General features: G+C 36.7%; 1 protein-coding gene across 1 annotated transcript in view; it reads left to right on the plus strand.

Moving 5' to 3' along the window:
- The window catches only part of LOC122536989 (neurobeachin-like), a 72,366-nt gene extending 54,413 nt beyond the window's left edge, over window positions 1-17,953 (plus strand). The window contains exons 6-26 of the mRNA XM_043669852.1: window positions 321-447; window positions 1,428-1,547; window positions 1,700-1,846; window positions 2,191-2,298; window positions 3,850-3,990; window positions 5,701-5,846; window positions 5,950-6,163; window positions 9,054-9,276; window positions 10,394-10,536; window positions 10,673-10,884; window positions 10,954-11,062; window positions 11,146-11,227; window positions 11,780-12,096; window positions 12,760-12,981; window positions 13,091-14,954; window positions 15,024-15,189; window positions 15,420-15,573; window positions 15,701-15,880; window positions 16,647-16,787; window positions 16,995-17,102; window positions 17,680-17,953. Coding sequence (XP_043525787.1) covers window positions 321-447; window positions 1,428-1,547; window positions 1,700-1,846; window positions 2,191-2,298; window positions 3,850-3,990; window positions 5,701-5,846; window positions 5,950-6,163; window positions 9,054-9,276; window positions 10,394-10,536; window positions 10,673-10,884; window positions 10,954-11,062; window positions 11,146-11,227; window positions 11,780-12,096; window positions 12,760-12,981; window positions 13,091-14,954; window positions 15,024-15,189; window positions 15,420-15,573; window positions 15,701-15,880; window positions 16,647-16,787; window positions 16,995-17,102; window positions 17,680-17,868 — 5,113 coding nt within the window. The 3' untranslated portion in view covers window positions 17,869-17,953. The remainder of the gene's footprint in view (window positions 1-320; window positions 448-1,427; window positions 1,548-1,699; window positions 1,847-2,190; window positions 2,299-3,849; window positions 3,991-5,700; window positions 5,847-5,949; window positions 6,164-9,053; window positions 9,277-10,393; window positions 10,537-10,672; window positions 10,885-10,953; window positions 11,063-11,145; window positions 11,228-11,779; window positions 12,097-12,759; window positions 12,982-13,090; window positions 14,955-15,023; window positions 15,190-15,419; window positions 15,574-15,700; window positions 15,881-16,646; window positions 16,788-16,994; window positions 17,103-17,679) is intronic.
- The last annotated feature ends 1,365 nt before the right edge of the window (window positions 17,954-19,318 follow it).

The following is a 19,318-nucleotide window of genomic DNA, read 5'->3' on the forward strand; positions in this document are numbered from 1 at the left end:
TTAAGGTACATTCAATAACAAGTCCCATTTTCTTTCAAGCATCCACAAAAAAAAAAAAAAAAAAAGAAGGAAAAAAGGAAAGAATTCCAACGTTCGGGCGTTGCATCCTGAAGCAATTTGATCGCATTCCTTCACGCGGAAACAATTCGATTTCCATACGATCGACAACTGTTGTTCCCCCGTTGTACGAAATACATGGTTATTCCGAGGGATAGGAACGAAATACAGAGGCTCGGGATTGGACAGAGAGTTGGCGAGAGGATCGTCGATGAGTTTTTATCGACGTTCGCTGATCGCCGACGATTCGTCTCTGTTCGCAGTTTCAAAACTAGCAAGGGAGTGGGCTACTCGGCGCACTTCGTAGGGAACTGCTTGGTCCTCACGTCGATGAAGGTGAAGGGCAAGGGCTTCCAGCATTGTGTCAAATATGAATTTCAACCACGTAAGGTACGACGCCGCTTGTACTTCTATGTTAATTTACTTGCGGCGCGTGTATTGTATAGAAAAAAAGAAATTGTCCCGTGTGTAACTTGAAACATCAACATTAGGATTTATTATTTAACTCGTTCGCTTCTAAATTGTTAATTAACGTGTAACGTGCAGCATTTTCTTTGCAGTTTCGTTAGTAGTTTCTTTGCCAATTAAATAAGAAGTAGTGTAACTTGTAACGAATTTTATGACGAGCAAATGGGAGTTGCTTTAAATGGAAATTTATCTAACGATAGGGATGTTCTACTATTATTATTTGTTGCTCCAAATTATTTGTCAATGTGTAAATAATACTTGCAGTTTCTGTATTATTCAATTAGATAAGAAATAATACAATTCGTACGAATTTTGTGACAAGCAAGTTGGAATTACTTTAAGTGGAATGAGACTTGTCCGACGATAGGGACAATTTATTATTATTGCTCTAAATAATTTATCAGTGTGAAATTTTAGCACTATCTCTGTAATTTCTTCACTAATTAGATAAAAAGTAATGTAATTCGTGACGAATTTTATGACAAGCAAGTAAGAGTTACTTGAAGTGGAATAAGACTTGTCTGACGATAGGGATGTTGTATTCTATTTATTCATTATTATTGCTCTATATTATTATTTATTGTTTTAAATTATTTATTAACATGTAACGTAAATATTACTTGCAATTTTTGTATCATTCAATTAGAAATTTATGACAAGCAAGTAGGAATTATTTCAAGTATATATAATGGAGACTTGTCTGACGATAGAGATATTCTACTTAATAATTCGAAACATATACCAATACAGCTATAACGAAAAGATCAATTATACAAAAGTCCACTATTTTTGGTCCAGATCGTCACGATGAATATATTAAAATGGGACACGAGCTTCAAAATAGCATAACGAAGAATTTGTTTTCATCTCCAACAGAATCGATAACGTTTATTTTTTCACAGTGGTACATGATCGCCGTAGTGTACATATACAATAGGTGGACGAAGAGCGAGATTAAATGTTTGGTCAACGGTCAATTGGCTTCGAGCACTGAAATGGCGTGGTTCGTTTCGACAAACGACGTAAGTGAATTTCACATACTCGTAACATAATTGCGCCTATTAATTTCACAGCCGTGCTGGTATCACGGTCCTCTGGCTGTGAAACCGTGGGTTTCGTTCGAAATCGAGAAACAAAAAAAAAAAAAAAAAAAAAAATGAACAACTCTTTGCAGCCCTTTGACAAATGTTACATCGGGGCAACACCGGAACTGGACGAAGAGCGCGTGTTTTGCGGACAAATGAGCGCGATTTATCTGTTCAGCGAAGCCCTGACGACGCATCAGATATGCGCTATGCATAGACTGGGGCCTGGATATAAGGTAAAATCTTTTCTGTCCGTTTTGAAACGTCTCTTTCCCCTTCGTAATTATGACTATCTCCCGCGTATTCTAATTAGATGCGAGCTATCCTCTTCTCTCTCTTTTTTTTTTTTTTTTCTTCTTAAACAAAATTTACGCTCTGATATTTGAAAATGTCGAGAAACATGTAAAAGCGAATTATAATTTAAAAGAAATGGAGTTCTCCCCTTTTGCGTGTCCCCGGTCTTGAATTTTCTGTGACAATTTCTCCATTTTCTTCGCGAAAAAGCTTCGCGGCAGCCCGCCGTAGAATCATTACATATTCAACATGGTCCGTGTTCCCCCTTTCCGCGTTCTGTTCGCAGAGTCAGTTTCGTTTTGACAACGAGTGCTACCTGAATCTGCCTGACAATCACAAAAGGGTGAGTGATGAGCCGGAGCTCACGAGCATGGTGGACCAAAGTATGCAGACTGTAAGCATTTTTATTTTCATTTCCTCCCGTTTACATTTGATTTGCACATTGTTTAATCACTCTGTTACTGCGTTCGAGTCTCGTCAGAGGTAATTACTTCCCCCCGAATTATCGACCATCACTACGAATATCTTTTTCCCAGTGCCCTGTGCGCGACGTTCGGTCGGACGTTGATGCAACGTCATAACGTTTGTATCCATCGATTGCACAAACTTGCTTTTTATTTTGTGGATCTTTTCGTTTCTCTTTCCTCCCCCTGTTCTTTTTTTTTTTTTTTTGTTTTTTTTTTTTTTTTTTTCCTCCCCCTTTTTTTTTTTTTTTTTTTTTTTTAGTTTACCAGCGTGCACGCGACTCGTTACTCGAGTACGAGCCACCATTTTTCCGTTTCGCCTGACGCTTCCTTGCCTGAGAAACGTAGCAATATCCTGATTAATTTACAGCCTCTATTGAGAAGTTGAATTGAGTTGTGTTACTTTTGATAAACCCTGTCTGTGTTCCATCATTTTTTTTGCTGTGATGTGTGTCTTTTACATGTAGCGAAAGAGTTTTCCCAATTGATTGTAGATTGTACCGACATAGTACAGTTTTAGCTGTTGTACTTTGAGTAGTGCTTCTCCAATGGACCGTGGATATTTATGCGTTACGCGTGGACGTACCAATATGTATAAAATATAAAATATTAAATAATGTACTATACATAAATGTATATTAATATGTATAAAATATGCATAAATGTGTATTAAATATATAAAAATTTGGTGCGCAAAATTGCACAAATATCCGCGGTCTGGTTAGTGGAAATTTATTAAGTGACCGAGATCTTGAGTTCGTAAACTCGTATATATATATATATTTCTGAAAATTTAATATCTAGCCCATTATCCGGACTAGAAGTCACGTTCAGTTTCATTTGTGATGTGGTAGTACGTGATTGTAGATTGTACCGACATACTACAATTTTAGCTGTTGTACTTTGAGTAGTGTTTCTCCAATGGACCGTGGATATTTATGCGTTACGCGTGGACGTACCAATATGTATATAAAATATAAAATATTAAATAATGTACTATACATAAATGTATACTAATATGTATAAAATATACATAAATGTGTATTAAATATATAAAAATTTGGTGCGCGAAATTGCACAAATATCCGCGATCTGGTTAGTGGGAATTAATTGGGTGACCGAGATCTTGAGTTCGTAAACTCGTATACATATGTATTTCTGAAAATTTAACACCTAGCCCATTATCCGAATTAGAAGTCACGTTCAGTTTCATTTGTGTTGTGGTAGCACGTTTGTCACATGTAACATGTAGACGTCGGTTTCAGTAGTTGTTGAGAGCTCACTTTGAAAGTTTACTTTTCTACAATGTATCACACGCATGCTCGTGTCGCGCGATAAGTTTCTCTCGGGCAATAATGCCTGATGTTTCTACTTGGTAAACTTTCAAAGATCGATCATGACCTGATCGTAGCGGAATGAATTTAAAACGCGCAATCGGGGGAAACATATGTGCCGGCAATATTAACAATGCCACTTTGTAGGTGCTCTACGATGGCAAGCTGTCGAACGCGATTGTGTTCATGTACAACCCGGTAGCAACGGATTCTCAACTTTGTTTGCAAAGCGCACCGAAAGGCAACGTCTCCTATTTTGTACATACGCCGCACGCCCTTATGCTGCAGGTACGATATCGAATGTTACACGTATAATTCAACGAAAAATAGAACGCTCGGAGGAACTTTGTTTCCTTCTAGCTACTCTTCGATTTTGCAAATATTTATTAACCTCTTGTCTTGTGATTTTCTTCTCCATCGTTGAGGCGAGCTCGTTACTTATTGAAATTGTAACGTCATTTTAGATATCGAGATATTCGAAAATAACGAAACATTACATATATTTATATATATGCAGATTCCTTGCTGCGTAAATCAATACTCGTTATTCTCCGTAAACTGTTATTTGATCTTCGAATATTTTATTTTATTTTATTTTATTTTATTTTATTTTATTTTATATATTTTATTTTATTTTATTTTATATTTTATTTTATATTTTATTCTATTTTATATATTTTATTTTATATTTTATTCTATTTTATATATTTTATTTTATATTTTATTCTATTTTATATATTTTATTTTATATTTTATTCTATTTTATATATTTTATTTTATATTTTATTCTATTTTATATATTTTATTTTATATTTTATTCTATTTTATATATTTTATTTTATATTTTATTCTATTTTATATATTTTATTTTATTCTATTTTATATATTTTATTTTATTTTATTTTATATTTTATTTTATTTTGTGTTTCATTCTATTTTATATATTTTATTTTATTTTATTTTGTATTTTATTCTATTTTATATATTTTATTTTATTTTATAACTATTCTCTATATCTAATATCTAAACCAATTGTTAAATAATCACGATATACTTTTAAACAGAGTTGTTTGTATCGAAGTGAACCAAGTTTGATCGTCATTCAAATAATTTAAAAAATGATCAACTAAATACCTGTTATCATATTTTTTAGATATTACTCGAAATAACTATTCATTTGAGTACGAAAGTATTACTCCTGATTAGAATTTCATTCAATTTCTCAAATTATACACACAACGACATAAAAAAAAAAGAAATTTCTGAAGACAGTCCTGAGTCAATTGACATTCGATAATTCACACAATTCGGAATAATTTACATAAACTGAATTTCTTATTCACTTCGTACGAAAATTTAAAAAATGATGGAGGATGTTATTTTTTTTTCAGAGATTGACATTTACTGTTTAGGTATCACTAACTCTTGTACGTTATACTTGTACTCTAGCAAATCTGCAGTGCACATTGATGATTGCTTTAAATTATATATTAAAATTACACATCAGAAAGATATAATCAACAAAATTTCGCGTTGAATTTGACCATTTGAATGCTTTCATTTTATCTGAAGCGATGCTTCGTAAATAAATTACTGGTAGATGATGCAAAAGAAGTTGTTTCAAGGGCAAAGGCCCATTAAAATTCGAATTGAAATTTGCTTTTCCTTACAAATTGAAACTTGTGCCACGAGTACGACTCGACGTTATAAGACAAGGGGTTAATGACATCTTCTTCTTTCCTCTGCGGGGGATAATTAAAATTTCCCTTCAAAATTCCAACCTCAGTTGGAATTCTTTTGCAAATTTATATGGCATAAAACTGTATTTCGAGAATTTTGTTGATCCAAGTCTACGTCTTACGTCATTCTACGACGCGAGCGATATTCAAAACGCCGTCCCGATATACTTTTTTGTCAATTGGCAATTTTCTCGAATGTCGGACATCGGCCAGAAGCAGAGAACCAGACGAGATCGAACGTTTCACTGTTTATTTGCAGGATGTTAAGGCTGTCATCACGCATTCCATTCACAGCACGTTGAACTCGATTGGTGGTATTCAAGTGTTGTTCCCTTTGTTCTCGCAGCTAGATATGCCTTACGATTGCATAGCGCCAAACGACGTTAAACGAGATCCAACGTTATGGTAATTATCCATATGGGCGGTTGTGGGCGAATGAGGGAGGGTAACTGTTTACGTTAAGATTTTCCCCTCGTGGCCGCGCGTAATGGGACAAGTTGTATTTTAGTTCGAAACTGTTGGGGTTTATTTGCGACTTGGTGGAGAGTTCGCAAACCGTTCAGCAACACATGGTGCAGAACCGTGGATTCCTGGTGATCAGCTATATGCTGCAGAGAGCGAGCAGGGATCATCTGACAACGGAGGTTCTCGCGTCGTTTTTGGAGCTGACGAAACACCTGGTCACCTGCCTCAGCGCCAACAGCGACTTGTTATTGAAACAGGTATCGATTCAGTCATTAGTTCGGTCCTCGTACGAGTTAGAGTTAAATTAGAGCCAAGACAGTAAGAGTGATTAGACGTTAACTTGAATATGACGAGTGGTAGAGAATTCGTCGAACACTGTCGATGGAAATCCGGCGGATCGACCGGTTTTCGTTTTCACGTAGATCCACGAACACGAGCTTAGCTTGCACGAAAAGTAGACGAGAATGTACAACGTTCTCATCGTGAATGTTCTACGTGAATAACACGTCGTTTGTCGAACATTTGGTTGAAATAATTCGTGCAACTTGTGTGGCAATTATGAAATAACAACGTTGAACCATCTTTGAGAGTAAACTAATCTTCGACTAACCTTTGAGAGTAAAATTGGGATAATTGTTGATTTCTGTTTTTATAGGATGAATTATTTTAACCAACGTAATCCTAAGTATTACATATACAGTATATATAATACGTAATATATTAATATATTAATTAATTTTATTAATATATAATATATTGTAACGACATATTAATACGTAGTGTATATATTAATAATGAAATTGAGTTGAAGCATCTGTACGAGACACGGTCACTCTCTCATAATTAGAAAAATCACACTGCGTCATTAGGGTTTGTATCTCCGACAATTCTAGCCAAACATTCTAGCCAATTCTCCCGTGAAAACTTCGTACGTTGCGATGCATTCGCGCAACAACTTTTCCCGCACTCCAGTCTTCCTCCTTTCGTTACAATACACAATAGCATGAATGACAAAAATACCCACGAAAATACCCAGAGTTCTAGCGTATTATACTTCACTCTTTTATATTTACTCCACACACACATTGGGCTGAGTCGTAAATAATTTCCGTTTCAGCGAAACAACTTTGTTTATCAACGAAATTATAACAATTACATCCTATCTAAAAATATTAAAACTTCAAATGAAATTATTTGAGAAATTAAACGTATTATTCCTAATGCTGAATAATTATTTGTTGAAATTCATCTAATAATTAAGATTTAATCTTATAATAAATAATATAAAAATTGTTCTACAAATTATATTTATAAATTCGTGGATAAATTGTATCATAATATTGATGATACAAAAAATATAAATATTGGTCTATAACAAAATATTTTATTTAGTCTTAAATAATATATTTTTTAAAAAAATAATTTTAATATATCACTGAAAGGTTGAAATAAATCTTTAAATAATAATTTATTTGGACCTTTACGATATTGCATATATCTCAAAATTTTTTCGTTCAAATAAAGTCAAGAAAGCAACTCTTGATATTACTATTATCATTAATAGAATATAATCTGCGATATATATTTGCAATCACTTGTTATCATTTATCAGTTTATTACTGAATATACTGAATATACTGAATAATTATTTGTTGAAATTCATCTAATAATTAAGATTTAATCTTGTAATAAATAATATAAAAATTGTTCTACAAATTATATTTATATTATTACAAATTCGTGGATAAATTGTATCATAATATTGATGATACAAAAAGTATAAATATTAGTCTATAACAAAATATTTTATTTAGTCTTAAATAAAATATTTAAAAAAAAAAATAATTTTAATATATCACTGAAAGGTTGAAATAAACCTTTAAATAATAATTTATTTGGACCTTTACGGAAATTATTTATAACTCGATGTAACAGTATCTGTTGCAATAGCTTGTACGATAGAAATTGCTCGTAGACTGCTCTGTATATTATATGCTGTTAAACGTGTTTATGTACATATTTTTACACACACACACACAGACACACACGATGCATCACAATCTCAAGCATGCATAAGTTATACTTTTCCTTACGGAGACGACGTTCTGCTACTCGAATCTTTGGATCGCATGCAATCTACCGACTTTTAGGCTTCCTGATTTCGTAACATCGCTGCGCAAGACTATATATTTTTGTTCACACTAAACGTTTGCTTCTATACGAGAGTATATCTTGTCACTCTTGCATTGTTTTTTTGCAACGCTGACCGAGATCACGATCACTTCTCTATTTGCTGTCTGACCGATTCTCTCTGTCGGAGTTTCTGTTTCGAAACGGCGCTGTCACGAACTGTGTTCGTCCCGACGATAGTTCGCTTCCGTACTCCTCCTGTCAAGGATCGCCTATCGCCTTCGTAACAACATAAGCTGTCTCGTTCATTTTCTTTTCTATGCGCACTGCGTTTCAAATATTGGGACTGTCTAAATCCTTCTTTTCGCGGCGCGAAAGGTCACGAAAGCGAAAAAGAAAGAAGAAAGTACGAAAAAATTGGAAAAACAAAAAGGAAAATTGATCGAAATTTATATATAGCAAGCAAAAAACATATTGTCTCAATATTGCCACCGAAGCTACCGAATTCTGAGTATTGATTTCTCTGAGGTGCATGAATATGTCCGACATGAATTATCATCTCTTCTCTCCTCGATCTGTCTCTCTCTCTTTCTCTTTCTCTCTCTCTCTCTCTCTCTCTCTCTCTGTGTGACAATGTGATCGTGAACTGTTACGATAAATTTACCGGCACACACACATTCTCTTTCTCTTTCTCTTTCTCTTTCTCTTGTTTTCAAACTCACTCCTGTGTGCATCTTTCCATCTTACGATAATCTACTATCCCCTTGCACAATTCTAAGTGTCGAACTCCCACTTTGAATCTACCCCATTCCGAACGAATTTATTACCAACTTACCCCATTAACTCGACTCATTCTGTCCACGTGCGTCCACGGAATTGGGGAGAGCCTGCCGCGAGGCAGGTGGACCACGAAATACCATGTAGGAACGCAATAAAAGTCGGCTAGATTGGTGTGTCCGAAGAACAGGCAGATCCATGGTGATGTAGTTGTTTTACTTTTCATTCCTAACATGGCAGCTATTGGACCACGTCCTTTTTAATCCCGCTCTGTGGATTTATACACCGGCGCCGGTGCAAACGCGGCTTTATTCGTACTTGGCCACAGAGTTCCTCAGCGACACGCAGATATATTCGAACGTGAGAAGAGTGTCCACGGTGTTGCAAACGGTGCACACGCTCAAATACTATTACTGGGTTGCCAATCCGCGAGCCAAGAGTGGAATCACTCCCAAAGGACTTGGTGAGGAATTGCGATCGGAACGCGCACTTTGATCACTATGCGAGCCGTTTATTTCGAAAGTGGCTCAAGTCTGTTTGTCTTTAAATCAAGATATTCAATGGTTGGGTTAGGTTTGGGTCCATTTGTCTTTAAATCAAGATATTCAATGCATTTGCGTTTTGATGAAATTTTAGAAATATTGGCAACTAATGACACGGTACTATAATTTTGTATTTCTAAGGGTGTGTAATTTACCAACGCAATTAGTACGACAAACATTGTTTAGAAAATAAAACATTTTTGATGGCTACAAATGGACTCAAGCTACTTAAAAATTAATGAAATAACTTTTTTAATTTTTAAAAAGGCACGGGTCCCTTGAAAAAAATAAAATTTCCTTAAAATAAAAAAGATATACATGTATAGTTTTGTGTTATAAAATTAAGAAATATACAACTTTTATTCACTATTAAAGAAATGTTACATTCAAACAATATTTCGTAATTTATATATACAGTTTTGTGTTATAAAATGAGAAAATATCCAAGTTTTATTCATTATTAAAGAAATGTTGCATTCAAATAATATTTCGTAATTTATAATTCATTCTTTTCCAATTTGTGTATACAAATACAGAGGTATAAAATAATTGTGCTGTATACAGATGGTATATAACGTAATAAATCCATTATATTGTTGCGATTATAATCTTACATTTTTGTACAGTGGTGTCAATTCGATATTATTAAATCTAACCTAAACTTTCTAGAAACGTCCTCCAGAGGTTTAGTTATTGTTTGAAAAATAACTATCTGAGCTAATCTAACGCTACTACGTTAATAACAAAAAACATAGCTCTTATCTCATAAAATTTTACTGCATAATGCACTTCATAAGATGAGACTCGAGCCATTTTCAAAATAAAAATTTTCATCACTCTATTAACCAGCTAATTTTCTGCGTACAAAATCTTAATAACTTTAAATATATCGAAAAGATAATGTAGAAATGTAAATATTAAAGCAGCCAGCTTGATATCTTTTGGAAAGTGGACCACTTTCAAAATAAACGGCTCATATTCTTCCGCGATGGATCCTCGAAGAGTTGTATTGACCTGGGATTTTCGATCGACTTGCAGATGGACCGCGACCTCAACAGAAGGATATTTTGACAATACGTTCTTATATTTTGTTATTTCTCAAACAATTGATCATGATCGGGAATGGAGTGAAGGACGACGAGCTGCAGAGTATTCTCAATTACCTGACGACAATACACGAGGTACGATGATTCGCGTGAAATCGCGTCGATTAAAAAGAAGTGAAAGATTAATTTACAATAACGTTCTCTAAATTAATTACATTGGATCTGGATGGATACGATCGCGAAGAGTGATGTGGTACGTGTGTTTCCGCAGGACGAAAATTTGCACGACGTTTTGCAAATGCTCATATCGTTGATGTCGGAGCATCCATCGTCGATGGTGCCGGCTTTCGACGCGAAGCAGGGCGTCAGAACGATATTCAAATTACTAGCGGCGGAGAGCCAGTTAATTCGTTTACAAGCGTTGAAGTTGCTGGGGTTCTTTTTGAGTCGCAGTACACACAAGTACGTAGACGAATTCGACAAGTAAGTAAATGTAAGGCAACGAGACGTTCGTTCGACCGACTTACCGAGAATAATCTCCGTCGGTTGCAGACGAAAATACGACGTTATGAGCCCTCACAATCTGTACACGTTACTGGCCGAGAGATTACTGTTGAACGAGGAGACATTGTCACTACCAACCTATAATGTTTTGTACGAGGTACTCGTCTCGAGAAAGAGGAAAACACATTATCGCTACGTTGCTGGTTTGAACGTTATTCTAATGCGAAACATCCTTTTTAGATCATGACAGAACACATCAGTCAACAGATCCTCTATGCCAGACACCCCGAACCAGAGTCCCATTATCGTCTAGAAAATCCAAGTAAGACGTTTCATTGAATTTCGTTGAATCAATCAACCCTTTCGCTACCGTGGTGTAGGTAGCATACGTGCATATGTAACTTTTCGTCAGCGTGCATGTCGCAGAAAATATATTGAGATAATCGAAGCATCACGTTAAACCAAAATTATTTATTCATTCCGTATTGATTCCGTCATTGAATTGTCAGCGCACGTGCTAAAAGTCTAACAGTAACTTTAAGCTTTGTTTCATAATATATCTAACAATCTAGTAAAGTGAAAGCGGTACAATTCGAAACATGATCCTTCTTCTGTTATGTTGTCCAACACACTGTGCCTCCGCATTTTTGAGCAAGGAAAAGGCTCGTCGTCAGTATTTTTACTTTTCGATTTACACAGATATGGTCTACTCGAGCTGTATTTTTGTTTAGAAATTTGTTTTATTAAATGTATAATTGTAGGCGCCTTTAGTTTTATTTTTCAAGCGCCTTTACGCGCCAACAGTAGCCAAAGGGTTAACATAAATCTGAGTAGAAATGTAGGGCAATTAGCTACATGATGCGTCGTGTTGCAGTGATTCTGAAGGTGGTGGCGACGTTAATTAGACAATCAAAGCAAACGGAGCAACTGCTCGAGGTGAAGAAGCTGTTCCTCTCGGATATGACATTGCTGTGCAACAACAATCGAGAGAATCGGCGAACTGTTCTGCAGATGTCTGTATGGCAGGAATGGCTGATAGCCATGGCCTACATTCACCCGAAGAACACGGAAGAGCAAAAGATCTCGGACATGGTGTACTCGTTGTTTCGCATGCTTCTGCACCATGCTATTAAGCACGAGTACGGTGGATGGCGAGTGTGGGTGGACACTCTAGCCATCGTGCACTCCAAGGTAAGCCCATTGGAGCATTACTCTTTCAAATGGATAAATATAATATATTCCTTTATAAAGACGAAAATTTACCTTTTATATGATGAATAAATCTACCAACACGTATAAATATTGTAGATTTAAATAAAGCATGAATAAATAAATGTGAAGAGAAGCTAATTCATCCTAAAGATAAAATATCTTAATATAAATCCCAATTGACTCAACGTGGATAAAGCAATAATTTTTTTAAAATCCATTTCAAAGTTAGCCATCAATCGAGAAATTAATATTGTTATTCTAGAAAATAATAAAATGAAAGTTTTATATTATTTATATTTAATAAATTTTCAAATGAATTCCTGCAGTAATCAATGTTGATGAATGAACTAATGACGAAACTGGAGCTAATCATTGCTATTAATAATCAAACGAAACATGGAAATTGTGCACTTTTCGTAAAGATTATAAATATTATTAATATATCTATCTAATAAATAATTAAATTTCATCTCCGAAATATTCTTGAAAATGGAATAATTATCAACGATTTAAAGTAATTGTTATAAATCCAGAATTAAATGATTAATTTATTGTAATAAATAATTAAACAAACGGGGGACAAAATCCGAGAAATACTAACTGCGTCTGTACGTTCATGTTCGTGTTCCCTCTCACTTTCAGGTATCCTACGAGGAATTCAAGCTTCAGTTCGCTCAAATGTACGAACACTACGAGAGACAACGATCAGACAACATCACCGATCCCGAGCTGAGGCAGCAGAGGCCGATCAGCACCATCTCCGGTTGGGATCAGCAACATTCGGGGAACAACGGCTACAACAAACCGTCACCCTGGGGCAATCAACAGAATCACGACGTGCAACACGTGGAGAGGAATTACAAGGTTGTTTGTGAAAGCTATAGAGATCACACCTCGTTCGCGTAACACCAATATAATACCAATATAATACCAATAATACCATAAACACCAATCGAGGATACTCAATTTCCAGGAGTTCGACGCGACCGAGGGCAACGACCGTTTGGAAGAGTCGTGCAGCTGCGACCTGAACTCGATAGACAACACGGAGAGCGACGGGAGTCCAGCGATCGTCAAGTCGCACAGCGAGACCCTGGACACTGCTCAGTCGAGCGAGGCGATATCTCTCGACTCGAGGCTGAGCGACAAGCCGGAAACACCGACGACAGCGCGCGAGATCCACACGGACACGCCGACGATCCTCGAGGAGGGAAACAGCGAGGCTGTCTCCATCCCGACGACCCAGGAGACCAGCGAGGCGATATCGATAGAGAGCTCCAGCGATTTCTACAGCGAGGTGCACAAGATCGAAGGTTCCAGTCCGGACTCGCTGGTGGTGGCGCAGGATGTGCACTTGAAGAAGGACGACGATCCTTCGGAGCCGAAGTCGCAGGACGAGACGACCGTCTCGCAATCGTCTGCCGTTGAAAAGAGAGAGACGGAGAGTGTAGAGACGAAGCAGGAAGATATCGAACAGACAGAGGTAACGATGTCTGAGGAGAAGACGGACGTGCCTGACGCCGCCGGTTCGAACGTGCAGAAATCGCAGGACGACGAGAGCTGCGAGGCTGAAGGCGAGGTCGAGGCCGAAGCCGTGGTCGACGCTGAGGTGGAAACCGAGGCAGAGGCTGTGGTTGAGGCTGAAACCAAGGTGGAAGCCGCAGCTGAGACCGCAGCTGACGTCGAGACCGAAGCTGCAGCTCCTGCGAAGGAGATCGAAGAGACGACGAACGGCGAAGTGAAATCGACGGTGGAAGATGAAAAAGTTCAAACAACTCCCAACGATGAGATTCCCTCGGACAGGGTGGAGACGTCGGAGGAAACGGAACAGCAGACGGAGGAAGGCTCGGCGGACTCGGTTGTTGTTCAAACGGAGCAAATGGATTCGGGGCCAGTGTCGCCTGTTTCCTCCAGCGAGACGTCAGAGCCGCTGATCATCAAGGACATCGAGAAGCTACAACTGGAGAACGATCGGGAAGTGATCGACAGCGACACCTCAGAGGCGTACTTGACACCGACGGAGAACCAGGACAATTTGGGCGATATGAAGTCGAAGGAGATGGACAAGATGGACGAGAATGTTGTCAACGTGGACGTTGAACAGACGAAGAAGACGAGTGTTGACGTTGAGGATACGGTGAACGAGAACGTGAACAAGGGAGGCGAGGAAACGGTGAAGAATTCCAATTGCTCAACTAGCGTAATAGAAAGTATCGAGACCGGTGAGAAGAAGGTAGAAGACGTAGAAGAGGAGAAAGCGGAGACAGTAGTGACTAGTGAGTTGTGTAGTGAGAGATGCGCCGTGGACTCTGTAACAGAGGACAAAAGTGCTGTTATTAATGATAACGGGGAGAAGGTAACAAATGATAAACATTCAAGGGAGCCGTCCACTATTTCTACTAACGTAAGTGATAATCAGCCAGACACTCCGGTGAGGACTGAAGCGGTGGTAGAGGTAACAGATAATAGTGTTTGTAGTAATAGCGATATTCAAAGTTCTGTAGATAACGCGACGCAAGTGCCAAATCCTAAACAGCAAATTCCAACAATATCTACGGTCTGTGATGCAAATAAAAATATGCCCGACGGTGTGCCTCAAATCGTTAGTTCAACAGTGGTTGCGAGGGATAATTCGTTGTTGAATGACTTAACTCCGGATCACGTAGACGCCCATCGCAGATCCAGCTTGCCGGCTGTATCCACCGAGACAACCACCGACGATAATCTAAACAGTAACGAACCTCCTTCTTTACCCGTACCCTTGCGTAAAACATCGTCACCTCAGAAACGACCAAGGAGTGCCTCAACGTCCACGCAAGTGGATCCCAATCATTTCGGTGAGTAAATAACTCTCGAATTTCCCTTTCAATTGATAATTGATCGTTAATGTGAACGTTCATGTCCAGAATCGAAACGATCGAAGCAAGGTAATCCTTCCACGAGACCAATGTTCAGTCCAGGCCCGACTCGACCACCTTTCAGAATACCAGAATTCAAATGGTCTTACATACATCAGAGGTTACTCTCGGATGTCCTCTTCTCGTTAGAGACAGACATTCAAGTCTGGAGAAGGTATAAAAAAATATATATATATCCAACCCTGTTATCTACTATTATGCATATTGGCTCGAGCGATACAATTCCATTGAAATTTTCTTCGAAAATTATTAACAAACGTTCGAATGGAATGGCTAGTAACGAGAAGATGAATGAATTTATTACTCGAGCCAATGTGATCATAAATTTACAACGCAACACGATTTATTATTTATTTACACACGATTGATCCTATTGTTTTCTAGTCACTCGACAAAGTCAGTGTTGGACTTTGTAAACAGCAGCGAGAACGCAATTTTCGTTGTTAATACCGTTCATTTGATATCGCAACTGGCTGACAATCTGATAATCGCCTGCGGAGGATTGTTGCCGCTTCTAGCATCGGCGACCTCGCCAAATGTACGTACAACCATATCTCCCCATACCTCCTCGTGATTTCACATAGAAGAGCGTGTATATCCCGGTGGAAAGTTTTCCTTTTTTCACCAAGTTCCTTTTTTTAATTGGTGCTTGGATATATTCATAGAGCGAATTGGATGTAATTGAACCAACTCAGGGGATGCCAATTGAGGTAGCGGTTTCTTTTCTGCAAAGACTAGTCAACATGGCTGATGTACTTATCTTCGCCAGCTCTTTAAATTTCGGTGAACTGGAGGCCGAGAAGAATATGTCTAGTGGCGGTATTCTAAGGCAGTGTTTACGACTGGTTTGTATTTATCGTCCACGTAGTATCTTCCGTTTTTTCTCAGACAGACACATCATATACCGTTGTATACCACACCGTTTGTGTAACATCGAAGTTTCGAGCGAGACACGCTCGTTCTTTGCGACAATGTTTACGTATAGTCGATCGGATTGATTCGTTTTTGGTGTCGTAGAATGTCGAAGCATTGTTTGAAAACGACCGATATTGAGTGTGTTTGCGATGCACACTTGTTAGACCCTTGTTGCTTCGGTGCACATTCTGACAAAACGAGATTTGTTACGTTACGCTGTAATTATGCGAGCAAAATGAACTTCGTCTTTCAGTGATTTCAATGTATTTAGAGAAAGACGAAGTTTGATAGAACGACAATCATACATAGAGTGTGCTTCGTATTAATTTCTTTTATGTGTATATTGGTGTTTCATAGTGTCATAGCTACATAAAAGTCTAATGCATCACGTGTTCCGATCGAAAATCGAAAGCAAAATAATTTAATAATCCCCTGAAAGAAAAAGAAACACCGTGAAGTAATATAAGAAGATTTCACACGAAGAAAATCAGAGGCGACACACACCCACCGACACTGTCGTAGTTTATAACTCTTGTCAGATAGAAATAGTGAAATCAGCAGTGTGTTGAATAGCCGTAATATCTTTAGTTCTAATATTGATAGATAAATGTATAACATTAGAACTTCAACACCGTATGTTTTACACTATATATACTTTTCTTTTGTTTATATTCATCTGATGAAATGCTTCTATAGGTCTGTACATGTGCCGTTAGAAACTGCTTAGAGTGTAAAGAACGTGGCAGATCGTACAGCATGTTAGGTCGGCAGATTGGTTCTAGTAATAAATCACAGCACATACAGTCTCTTATACGTGGAGCTCAAACATCACCCAAGGTATGTCTCATCTGATCGAACTTTATTTTATATATATATATATAGAGAGAGAGAAATGTGTTTATCGTCGTCGATATATTGACAAGTTACATATCATGTACTTACTCGAAGCCGTATATCGTATAGAGAAATAGCGTTCACTGCGATTCGTTAACATTTCCGTATGCGAATGAAGTCTTCGATAAAGTGTCGTTTCTATTTTTGTAGAACATTGTGGATAATCTGGCACATCAATTAAGCCCTGTAAAAGATCCAGAGAAATTACTGCAGGATATGGACGTGAATCGCTTAAGAGCTGTGATATACAGAGATGTTGTAAGTATTCGACTCATTTTCTAGGGCTGAATTGCTCGAAACTCAAAAAAGTGTCGACTTTCGAAACTGTAATTTTTTTTTTTCGTGACTTGAAACTCGTATTAATGAATGAAGAATCATTTGCAGCGTGAATAAAAAAACGTTTTTAATCGATTGTAATTTTAGAACGATAATGCGAAATATCTATGTTTTTAAAAAATTATCAAAAAAAAGATATTTTATATTGTTTATACTCTAAAAGATTTTTTTATTACATATGTGTATAGTCGACAAAAATAGAACTTCAGTTATTAAACAAGAATCTGAATTAGATATTTTTAACATAAATGTGGTCAACAAAAATTTACATAAAACTCGATTTTGATTCCTAAAACAGAGTTCCTCTTGCAAAATAAAACCAGCAGAAAATTTTCGAAATTTTACGAAATTTCGGATTCGAGTTCCGAGGATTGAAAAATTAACTTCGAAAATTCGAGTTGGAGGGAAATTAAATTAGAAAATTTTCGAAACTTTAGGAAAACACGCGAGAGAGACAGTTGTCTCTTCTAAAGCATTTCTTTTTTTCTCTCCATTTCAGGAAGAAACCAAGCAGGCCCAGTTTCTGTCCCTCGCTATAGTTTACTTCATCTCTGTACTTATGGTATCAAAGTACCGTGATATATTGGAACCGCCAATATCACAACGACCACCAAGTCCAGTCCAAACGATACAAACTAATGGTGCTAGTTTAAGACCAGGTAGCCCTTCAGGTATGATATACGTCTAGTTCAACAATTTCTTACACTATAGTGATGCAAGACAGTCATTTAATAAGTGACTAAGTAAGATAGTTAATACTATATTATCCAGGAGCATTGTTTTTATTATAGGACCTAATCGATTTAAATGTTAAAAGTGTGAGATTACACTTTCTGTTAATTAAAGCAGACAGAAACATGATCTGGCAATTACAAGTTGTACAGGTGCTATTTTTTACAGGGATCTAAAAAAAGAACTTTGTAAATTCTTGAGATCAATATTAACGTTAATATGTACACGCATGTTCAATTTCGAAATATACATGTACTATCCCTGACAAATTTTTCTCAAGAAACATTAATGTTTGTTAAAAAAAAAAAAAAGAAAAAGAATGAGAATATCAAATTATTACTTCAAAACTCTTACATGTCAGATATCTGTTGTCATACTTTCTGATCGATGTTCAACAAGAAAATTAAATTTTCGTTTTAACGTTTTAAATGTGACATGACATTATGGCATGATTGTTATTGTCGATAATCAAACGAGCATGTTTCTCGCGTTTGAAAAAGGAGAATATTTTCTTTTCGAATGTAACTATCATTTGCAATGATTCAACAGATACGAGGTATAAACAGCTAGCAAGAAATTGCTATCGTCGTGAATTGGATTATATTTAAACGTTAGAGTTAAACTGATTCAACAAATTCGTATTCAAATCAAATAGCAATTCGTTGAAAATGAAAATGATGATTTTACAAATAACACGGATATATATGCAAATACGTAGACGCTGTGGAACACTATGCACTTTAACTGTGTAGCGGCAAATCGAACAGCACATTACACCGAATAGAGCGCATGTCCAGTTTTGCACTGTATGAACTATTCTTCTATGTATCTGACAGTGAGAGTTTTGATGTTTGTCGAATGCATTAGCACTTTTTTCTGTTCGGTTTAGATACAAATATATACATATATATGTATATATTTTAAATGTCACTATCGTTTTATATTAGGAAAAAGAATCATTTATTTGTGTAAAACAGAAAATGTTGACTACAAATGATAATGAAACAGGATGACATAATATCTGTTAAATGTTTCTCCAAAGACAGTTGAATGTTTGACGATGTGTAATCGTTTAAATGTTGTACTTGGACAATAGTATGCGTTATCTTTGAATCATGCGATGCTCCTAAATTTAGTATATTACATTTTCCGACATGATACAGCAATTTGAGAAAATTCAGAGTTTCTCGCTGTTTTTTTTCTGTCGCTGAGTTTCATTCTGTATCATTGTACAATTGTCGATATTTTTATCCAAAGTGAACGTATTATCCCGATATCGAACCGTATTAAAGTGAAGGAAGAAAGCAGTTGAAAATGGAAGATATCCGACGTTTTCCAAGAAACAGAGGGAAACTCTTCACGTTCAGATAACGAATAAACAAAAAAAAAAAAAAAAAAAAAAAAAA

This window comes from Frieseomelitta varia, unplaced genomic scaffold (genome assembly GCF_011392965.1).
Source record: "Frieseomelitta varia isolate USP_RPSP 00005682 unplaced genomic scaffold, Fvar_1.2 scaffold_882, whole genome shotgun sequence".
Lineage (NCBI taxonomy): Eukaryota > Metazoa > Arthropoda > Insecta > Hymenoptera > Apidae > Frieseomelitta > Frieseomelitta varia.